The 10,436-nt window shown below is 45.5% G+C and overlaps 1 protein-coding gene across 9 annotated transcripts in view; it reads right to left on the bottom strand.

Moving 5' to 3' along the window:
* Positions 1–248: 248 nt before the first annotated feature.
* The window catches only part of PRPSAP1 (phosphoribosyl pyrophosphate synthetase associated protein 1), a 32,533-nt gene continuing 22,345 nt past the window's right edge, over positions 249–10,436 (bottom strand). For 7 of the 9 annotated variants that reach the window (XM_057378986.1, XM_057378984.1, XM_057378983.1 and 4 more), the window contains 6 exons: positions 10,150–10,265; positions 9,394–9,449; positions 8,746–8,891; positions 2,762–2,832; positions 1,935–2,081; positions 249–1,336 (listed from right to left, as the gene is read on the bottom strand). In XM_057378986.1, the coding sequence (XP_057234969.1) occupies positions 1,178–1,336; positions 1,935–2,081; positions 2,762–2,832; positions 8,746–8,891; positions 9,394–9,449; positions 10,150–10,265 (695 nt within the window). In that variant the 3' untranslated portion in view covers positions 249–1,177. Of the gene's footprint in view, positions 1,337–1,934; positions 2,082–2,761; positions 2,833–5,167; positions 5,213–8,745; positions 8,892–9,393; positions 9,450–10,144; positions 10,266–10,436 lie in introns of those variants that run through there. The other 2 variants (XM_057378988.1, XM_057378989.1) reach the window with 2 other exon arrangements.

The raw sequence follows: 10,436 nt of genomic DNA, 5'->3' as shown, positions 1-10,436 counted from the left end.
TCATAGTTCAGGAATTAATCCTTGTAYCATCCTAGAGACAAAGCCCTCCACATACATCTTTTGCTGTTCCCTCAAGTGTTCCCAACACCCAAAAATTACTATCACTCAAGAAAGGAGTGACCAGCAAGTCCTACTTCCCTGTGGAAGAAGGCTGCAAACTGCCAAGTGAGCCTCGTTACAGCAACAGCCCCACTGAACAGACACAGAAGCTCTTCAGAGCACACAGGATTCACAGGAAGCACCAAAGCTGAAAAATCTTACACTTTTTATTGCAGGTTCAGAGTTAGTGTTTTGGAGAGCACAGCTGCATTAGAAGCAGATATTGTTCCAACTTCCCCTTCCCCATGAGACTCTGCCACAAACTCATCAGCCCCAGGCAACTCCAAAAATCGTGCCTGGTTTTGCAGTGCAGACAAGTGATCCAGTGAGGACCAAGACCCTCACGTGACTCATCACTGAAGAGCAATAATGACCCAAAGCTCACAAAATGAAAAGGCCAACACATTAACTAGCATTGCCTGCTCTGCTGGGACACACACGTGAGCCTGTTCCCAGCTCCCTGACCCAGGGATGGGAGCAGCCCTGCCAAAGGGCTGCCCTAAGCTGTCCTTTCGGGATGTTCCGCTAACTTARCTCTGATGAAAGTCCCTGCTCTGCTGTGCAGGAGAGGAGAGGCCATGGAGCTGGCACAGAGCTGCTGTTGGCTCAGCTCTGCCAGCAGCACAGTCTGAACATTCCCTTCCATGCTCTGGGGCGAGACACAGGCAGAAACAACCCCAAAGGCTGCTCTCGCTACCCACACAGCAGTGAGCAGTCTCTGTTCCCTTCTCACAAGATGACAGCTACTTCTGTTTAGCTTTTCTTTCTGCCCCTACAGGGCAAGAGATAACACACTAAAAAAAAAATCATTAAAGGAACTTAAAAATTCAACACCACCTCATTTCTCCATCTCTCTTAATTAAGGTGTAATCCTCCCCATTGCCAGTGGCCCCTTCTGCTCACTTGTAAAGTGCTGGTCAGGTTGATTTCTTCCCTATTAGATCTCATGGCTCAAGACCCTGAAAACCTCCATGCTCCTACAGAAATAAACAGTTGTGTTATGCCTATGTTTTATGATATTGCCTTTCCATGCAGATTTCCTTCTCTTGTGGAATCCAGGACGGGGGCAGGCTCTGGTCTAGTCATCGACAGTGATGTTGCGGAAGAGATAGGCCATGGACTCGCCRTTGTGGATCCGCCGGATGGCTTCCGAGAGGATCAAACTGATATCCACAGTCTTTATCTTGGGGCACTGCAGCTTCTGCACCTCGTGAGGAACAGTGTTGGTCACTACCACCTATGGAGGGCCAGAAAGGAGAGGAAGTTGTGCTGCTGAAACATTCACCCTCCCTGAGCAGCCACCGTGGACTGACTCTAGGAGGAGTGTGTACCGGCTGTTTCACAATTCAGGGGGAGAAATCCTTGAGAATTAGGAAAAAAAGATTAAAATAAATGGTGTCCCCCTGTGACAGTCTGTTGAGGGGACTAGCACTCTCCAACAGGCTGATGGTCCATGCAGATTACAGTAGCTGCTGCTAAGGTTTGAATTCCTGTTCTCTTCATGTACCAACAGCCCCTCACCAGCTGGGGGAGAGGGGCTGCACAGTGAGATGGCAGCCACACACCCCCAGCCRCAGGAAGGGAAGTGTCCAGGCTGGGATGACTAATACTTGCATTAGGGAGAAAGCACACTCAGGGAAGCAGCTCTGATCCGAGCAAGTATTAATCACACACACACACAAATTTTCGTTCCAGTGAAAAACCAGCTAACTGAAAGCACCTGATTAAATGAGTAATTCCAGAGATGAGCTACATGCCATGGGAAGGACATCAATTTATGAGTTTTGATGTCACCAGAGCCAGCCACTCCTCTGCAGTCCAGAAAGCAGACTCACCTCATCAATGGAGGATTCCTCTATGAGACGGGGGGCATCTGCTGACAGAAGCCCATGAGTAGCCATCACAAAAATCTTATAGGCTCCACGCTCTTTCAGGATCTCTGCAGCAGCTACAAAGCTTTCCACGTCATCAATGATGTCATCCTGAGGAGAAGCAGAACTAACATCAAAACCAGCAGTTTACAGAGCCTGCAGGGCAGGAGTGGATCTGCAAGGCACTGCAGCTTTGGCCATGCACACAGATGAAAAATAGAATCCCTGTCTACTTCAGCTGCTGGTGAGGACAGCCACGTGCATGACTAATCTGTGAATGCTATTTCCCTAGTTTAATGACCCTTTTAGTCATTAGTGTGGAGAACAAATGTTGWGTCTTGGAAACAAATCAGTCCCTGCACAAGCACTCACACACAGTTTATCATCAGCAAGGTGTATTTTTTCATGGGGTAGGAGCTGCATGTTGATTACTCACACTGCAGCACAGCATAGCAAGTGTGAGAYGCTCAGCAAGTATTTTTGTTTGTTTGGGGTTTTTTAACACTTCAGTTTTATCTGCATGTCCTGGATTAATTCATTACTTGTAGACACCTGGCACTTCCAGAATCAAGGGAGCAAGGAAATTTTAGGGCTTAAAGAGCTGAAGTGCAAAGGGCTTTCAACAGAAAGTTGAAATAACCAAAGCCACCAGCACTAGTGGAGGAAAAGAGTGTCTAACAAACATGTTCCCACTCTTACACCAGCCATCCCTCTGACCCTCAGGGATAGAGCAGCTGAAGCAAAGATGCTGYGAGGAAGCCACCCCCCACCTGTTCCCCTCACACTCATACCACAATGATGGCAATCCTTCCTCCGACGTCTCCAACCACAGTTATTGGTGGTTTCTCCTTGGCCATCATCACTAAAGAAGAAGGAAAAAACAACAGTCCAGGTGAGTCAGGCTTGAGTCAAACCCCAACAGTTCCACCACACAAGAGGCTGAACCCTTAAACATCTTATATTGATGCAGATACAGATGGGCTTTACATGATCCTGACACCCRCCTAAATGAGAAACACTGGTTTAACCATCATTTTCCTCCTCAAATGAACAGCACTGCTGCATAAAGAGCAAACTCTGTTTCTGTGGGAACCTCATACTGACCTCAAAAAAAAAGAAAATACAACTATTTAACACACCCATCTGTTAGCAAGGAGAGCTACAAAGCAGCACCTGCTTTATTATGGGCAGTATCAGTGACTTTCTTTGTCACCTCCAAAACAGGACTTGAAAAGGGGTCCATTCCATGACCAGGAATAACAAATGGGCTTTTCCAAGCAGCACTTCTCAAAAGGTAGGTGCTTTATARGGTGCAACTTTTCACCTCTTGAACTCAGTAAATCATCTGTAGGATCAGAGATTTGCACTGTAGCTCACTTGCTTTCTCACATCACCAACACAGAAGGGTCTTTGAGAGGATGTAAGAACCTTAATACCGCCTGCTCAGGCAAAGAAAGCTTAAGGAAGTTTGTAGAAGCAAATTTGCTGATTATTTTTWAAGTGGATTAATTGGAAAGAGCAGGACAAAATCCAGTTGAAACTCAATTCTACAAGCTCAGTGCAACCAGCAATTGGATCAAAGGATACACTGACAAGCTGTGCTACCTGACACACAGTGAAAAGATGTACTGGGAAGTAAGGTTCCATTCCCTCCTGACWCTACTTTTGCACTGACAGGGGTCATGCAAAAGCACATCTGCCAAAATTCCAGCAGCTTAATAAAAATACCAGAGATCTGAACTGGGAGGCACTCAAGAGTCCAGATGTAGYGCAGCCTTCAGACTTACACCACGCAGCAACCAGCCTCCAGTACAGGCCAGGGACTTGCTGTCCATCTGCCAAACCTCTCACTTGCCACGGGGTGCTGGTACAAAAACTGCTGGTACAAAACATGGGAAGGACACTGTGGTGGGCACACACAGGTCAGTCTGGACTGATCTAACCRTCAAGAGGCACATCCAGAATACTGAAACACTTACCTGGCCCACCTCCACACCCCACTGCCCTGTTTTATGCTCTCCACAGTGAGTGCMAAGTGTCCTACCAAGGCACTCGGTGACCCTCCTGATGCAAGCTCAGGTCTTGCTAGGATTCCAGCCACAGAGGCTTCTCAAGTGCCTCGAGGAGTTCAGACACAGTAAAATTTTTCTCCTTTAGGATAATCCACTTCATTGTGATACCTGAGCAGCAGGACAACACAAACATTGCCCACCAAAAAGCCAGTCTGAATATTGATCTCTGCCCTCCCGGGTCAAAAAAGTCTTACATTAAACTCCTCATCCTGTACAGCAGGATGATCCAGTACTATTCCCACATCTCATCAGTGCCTGGGAATGCTTAGAGTGCAAGCACAGCTGGGTGAATGAGTCACACTGAGGGATATGATGCAAGCAATTACAAGGACCACAGCTTCGAAGATTCATGTGTAGAGCTGTTCTTCACATCCATGACCTACTCCACTGGCTGGTTTTCCATAAACCTAATAAAACTGCATAAAAGGTGTCCAGTAATTCTGTTTTGACCAAAGTTCCACCAGTTATTACCAGGTTTTGCAGTTGAAGTCACAACCACCTTGGACTGAAGAGTTAATAAACAGCTCTTCACGGCACAGATTCCCCAGCCTCCCTTGCATAGTTATTTCTGAGTCTCCTATTAAATGCAAAGTCACATCTAAATCCTGAAGGAAAAATATTCTTACGAGAAGGAAGATTATTTGTAATAAATGAAGATTAAGCACCAAAAGAGATAAGCAGATCATAAATTTCAATTACAGGCACTACTGACCTGCTTGGATTAGTTATGAGTTTACTGTCTAGTTTGGACAGTAAYAGAGCTCCTGGTGGGAACTGTGAAGTATCAAAAGGATTCCACCTGGCTGCCATCCCATCCTCCATGTGTATCCACAGATGAGTGCCATCTCTGTTTACAACAGCCAGGTTAGGGGAAATATTTCTACACAAATGGTGAACAAGCCTAGGGAGCTGAAATTCAACACTATTTTACTCACAGAGACATGGAGTTTCAGCAAATCAGCATCCTTCTACTCCATGAAGGAAGCAGACACATTCCTTGCTATGCTTAAAGACTAACATGGCAACCAGCAACATTAGCAGTGCTTTGCATCTCTGTCTGTTTTTAAAAGCTGTATTTCAATTTTGGTTTATTTTTAAAGAATGGTAGGCAACGTGTCGACCTACCCGGATCTTAAAGAGATGTTCTCCCTTTTCCTTGTTCAATTTTCTCTGCAAAAAAAAGAAAAAAAAAATTGCAAGCCAAAGATCTACCCACAACCACATSAAATCTCAAGAGAACTGCTCCAAGGTGATGAGAGTCTACACAGGGGTTAGTGCAGCCAGTTTCTTCTTCAAAATCTTTGGACATATCAAGATGTGCAAGTCAGAACTGCTATAGCAATGTGCCTTGAAAAATGATTCAAAWAATAAAGAATATTCTCCTCCCAGACACAAAACCTCTATGTTTGTAGACAGAAGARGGTAATAGAAATAAGCCACAGTGGCACTTTTGCCTGGTGTAACCCCTTGGATCACATACAAGTTTAGCTTAAAGAGCTTGCTGACGTTTTCTGGCGAGTCAGAAAAGACTCTTGTGGTATCTGTAGCTTCTTGGGGGGAATAAAAATAAAAGAGCAAAAACTAGAACAACCACCATTCTTTATCAAACAAGAATATCAAAGAACACTTTCATTCAGATGTGCATAATATACACCAAAGTACCACATGTTAAAGGCAAGATCATCACTGGCACTAACGAACAGCAACCCCAGGTGTGTAAACATGTTGCTTTAATTAAGTGCTCAAAAATAGGTTAAGAAATACTAAAATTAATCCTGTTTGGAGCTGACAATGCGAATTAAAGTAACAGTCACTGACAAATATAATGCTGCATTAATAATACAGCCTGTGAGCAAAAGGCTGCTCAAGAATGAACTGTTTTTTGTATASAGATAGCCTTGGAAGGACAGAAAACATCCCGGTGCCCAGTCTAAACACAGGCAAGACGGGGGTAGGGAAATAGGAACAGACCTATTGTCACTCCAGTTTTTCCCCCAAACTCCCTTTGTGGCAGTTTGCTGGGCTCTGGGACTCAAGCAGACCATTAGCTCTCTGTATAAAGTGACTGAATTCCAAAGCCACTGAAATGATTTAACAGATGGTGCTCCACTCCTTTTCTCGAGGAAACATTCAGAAAGTCCACATGCATTTGTTAAGGCACAGCCCCGAGCCAGCTGCAAGCTCTGAGACACAAAAGCACACAATCACAGGGAATAACCTTGGAGGGACTCCTGTCTCCAAGGCTCTGATTTCAGGGGTTGGAGTGATGTGGGCTTTTGCTGCCACTTCAGTGCAGMATTTTAAGTGCAATTAGAAGCACCTCTGGCATTTTTCTGTTGYGGCTCCCTCCGAATCAGAATATCTCATCAGGCCACACTCACAGGACAATAAMTAAGCCATTACACTGCCTAGCACTCATTAATTAGAGGCACATGATCCCTGCTAGAACAGGGAGAGAAGGTGCATGCCAGGACGCAGGAGCCCAGCCAATTCACCGGGAAGCCCATGGAGAATGGCACAAAGCACGAGCCATCCCTGTGGGGCTCTGGGGCTGCTCCCAGGCACAGCTTTCACCTCTCTCCTGGCTCTGACACAACTGCCTGCAGCCTCAACTGCCGTGTCTGGGATGCTCCACACTGACACAGTTGTAGCCCAGAATGGGATGCTCCATGAAGAGTCTTAGCCACTCCCCAGGAATAGCCCCGACCTTCTACCTGCCAGGCTTAGGTYTGGTCACTGAGCCAGGCAGATCCACAGACCGGTTCTGTTTTGACAATCAGGATTTTGGGCCAGTTTTGGAGTAAGGAAGCATCCAGTTCTGAGCAGTAGCAYGTGTCTGACTTTTCACAAACAATCACACAACTGAACCCTGTTTCACTCTGCCCCCAGAGCTTTCATCACTAGGAAGGGAGAGTTGAATGAGGATTTGGTATGATGTGACATTTGAGGTGGGAAGATKATTTTCAAATGACTGAATTGGACAAGAAAGGAGGCACAGCACAGAGGCAAGTACATTCACAGCTGCACTTTCACCTGTCTGTGACACAACCAGGATGCACAGACTGCTTTTAGACACGCATCACCTCAGAATTCTGCACCTCCAGAACCCAGTTCACTCAAAATCAGGTATCTCTCAGGTTAGAAAACTGCTGATAAAAGCAACTTCTACTGAGAATTTTGCACAAGTCTGCCCCACAATCCACCTCATGACAGAGAGCTGCCAAGCCACAGCTCGACTGTTTTACATTGTGCCTTAGGCATGCAGGGATCTAAGGTCATTGGTCAAGTGCTGAGTTTGTGCAAGAGATAAAATAAGAAAGTRGTGATAGACAGCAAATTAGTTTGTRTTTGGTTAGCTGAGGACTGAAAACAATTTTCCACTGGAATCATAACTAAACTGGACAAGGACACATTTCTGTATGAGCAACCATTTCCAGGATTCTCCAGCAGCACAAGCTCCCAGAGTTGAGCTTCTTTGAAGTGACATGGCTGGAAATAAAAATACAATCACATCAATTCCTCCATAGCAGACAAATGGCAGCTACTGATATTCTGGAGGACAGCATCCTCTTCAGACTAGGAAGGGAAGGAGAATGGCAAAAATAACCATGTAAATTCCTGCTTTATTGGAAGGGCATGAAAAGAAACCCTTCGTCAGAAGGAGAACAATGAAGTCCCAAACTTCACTGCCAAACYCCACCTGTCCCCCAAGGCCCAAAAGGAGTTTCACCAGCAACAGAAGCAGTGTTTAACTGATTGTCTTCCAGTGAGACACAATTGGAGTGACGTAAAATGCCTGCAGTCTTACTTGCCTCCCCTCCACAAGCTGCCCACAAACTGGTTGGATGTTCTCCCTAAATTTCCAAAGATGAGATGATTATCAGCAGCCCCAACSACTGCTAGTGTTGCCACACACAGCAGCACACAGCCTTTCCCACAGGCACTTCTCAGCCACCTTCCYGTTCCCAATTTTTGTCCTACCACCACATGCCTAGAAAGCTAAAATCCTCCCAGAAGGGAGSTGGATTTTGATTGTACTGTTATTATTTGACTGTTGCAGGAATACAGCAATCCTGAGGACAGCATTACCCAGAACACAGGTTCCTTCTTTTTCCTTTGCTCTCTGCTCCCAGTCAGCGGCAAGAGCACAGGAAACAGGTCAACAATGCTCTTAAAGAACCTATTCACCCCAGCCAACAAACCTTAAAACTTTGTCAAAACAGATGTTGGAGCATGATGACCTGGGTGCCAAGATGTAGAAAATTTCCAACAGTAAAAATGGGTCCAGCAGAAGGGAAGACAAAGACCATCCCTGCCCTCCCCAATGGAGCCAGCAGCCTGTCTCAGTGGTTGTTCTCTCATTACTTGCACTTTTGCATCTCTTTTGTTTCATTAGCTCAATAAATGTTGTTGCTGAACTCTRTAAAAGCACCAGCTTTATCAGAGGTTTGTCAGTCTAACACCATGGAGCAAGCACAGCCAAGGAGAACAGTACTGACAGCTCTGCATGGCCAGGAGTCAAATAAAAGCCTTCCCCTGTGACTTGTCCTACTTGCTGATATCAACCTTTCCATGAAAAAGATTCAACTGGYGCAACTGCCTAAAGGTTGGTTACACCTACAGAAATAAAGCAACAGAGATTTCCCACCAAACTCTTCTCTTTTTTTTTTCCCCCAAATGTAAGCAGAGAAGCTTGATCTTACATGGCAGCTCCAGGCCAGGATGCACAGTTGCATTTTTGAGCATCGGAGGGGAGTGCCGCCCATCATCCATGTCCTGCTCTGTGCACTGAGCCTCTCCGTGGATCACTGCCAGCCCCAGCCGCAGCCTCTCAGCGTAAGACTGAGCCCTGCAAGACAACAGYAGCCTCTCAGAAAGGTGCTGGGCTGATGCAGCTTCACAGCCCACTACAGCCATTGTCTCCCAGACCAACAGCAAGCAAAGGCTGCACCTMTGTGGCTGTTTCTCTGCAAGGAACTTGACTGGAAGTGACTCTTCATTCCTTGTTGATACCCCAAAGYCCACTCTACCCCTTTACTCCAACACAGGGTCTTCTGTGTTCCTCCATATAAATGCTTTCTGAGTTGGTCAGGCACTGCTGAAACTCAAAGCAGCAAGTCTGACTCCAGGTGAGCCATTACACTGAGACCTCCCAAGTTTACTTCCATAGCAGTGCGAATACAAAGTTCAGCTGCCCATCTGCATCACATCCATCCCATTTCTAGCCACAAAGGAATTATGACCAGATTGTTAATCCATCTGCCACCCTCCCATACTTTCCCTCATAAATTTTTCACCGGCTCAGGTATTTTCCAAGTTACTTTTAACCAGCTAGCAAAGCATCCATTTACCTTTTAGCAGCACCAGGAGATTTGGCTACAATAACTGCATTTCTGTAGTCTGGAATCTGGATGTGATATAAAGATAATCAATTAAAGACCTTCTTGCTGGGAAGAACTGATTTCATTCATGGCTGAATAATTACACCCACCCTCCTCCCCAGAATCAAATCTTCATTCTGTGACAAGAAACTAGAGGGGMAACTGCACTTGCTTTCAACAACTGTATTTGTGTATTCTGCAGAGGTGGGAATGTTCACTATGTTTAACCCTCCCCACATGGGGAAGCCTTGCTCTCACCATGTGGGAATAAATCACCATCTTTTGCACATGGAGAATAAAACCTCCGTGCCCTGCTCCCGGCCTTGCTGCACTCAGCACTCCGCACTCAGCCCAAGACAAAATCTATCAATAATTCAGAGCAGTCAGAAATCCAGCACAGCACAAAGGGAGAGGGGAGGCAGTTTAATAGGATTTCAGAGGTGATTAGAGGCAGGAATACAAGTAGCATCTCTCAGATGGCACTAACTCCACAGAGAGCAAGCTCCTCTCCTGCTTGTGCTGAGTTCAATTTCTATCCAGATACAATCACCCAGTGTCACATCTTCCTATGAAACATGCAATAGGTACCCCCTTAGAAAGAAGTCACTAACTGAAGAATTGACCTAAACTGACATCACCACCCCCACTTAAGTGGAGGCCCAGTGCTGCTACCATGGTAAAATGAGTTCAGACAAGTTGATATATATAGAACTAGAGTAACCTCACTTCTTCCTGTATATACTGAAGCAAGAAAGGGGATGCTCTCAGGTTGTCTACTGGAAAGCTGAAGAAGCCTTGGATTTCCTTTTGATGAAGGTCCATAGTGATAATGTGTGTTAAACCTAAAGGGGACAAAAGACAACAACTTACTGAAAATATTCCCGCATCGCTGGAGTTCCAGACTGTTTTAGCTATTCCTCAGACTATTATGCCCTTTCATAAAATAATCATAAACAGATTAACACAGAAAGTTCCATGGACATAATAAGAAGCAGGCACATAATGCCACAGCA

Source organism: Malurus melanocephalus, unplaced genomic scaffold (assembly GCF_030028575.1).
Source record: "Malurus melanocephalus ecotype Western Australia unplaced genomic scaffold, MMel_1.1 scaffold_381, whole genome shotgun sequence".
NCBI lineage: Eukaryota > Metazoa > Chordata > Aves > Passeriformes > Maluridae > Malurus > Malurus melanocephalus.
The sequence above is the reverse complement of the archived record's forward strand: the minus strand, read 5'-3'. Positions and strand labels throughout refer to the sequence as shown.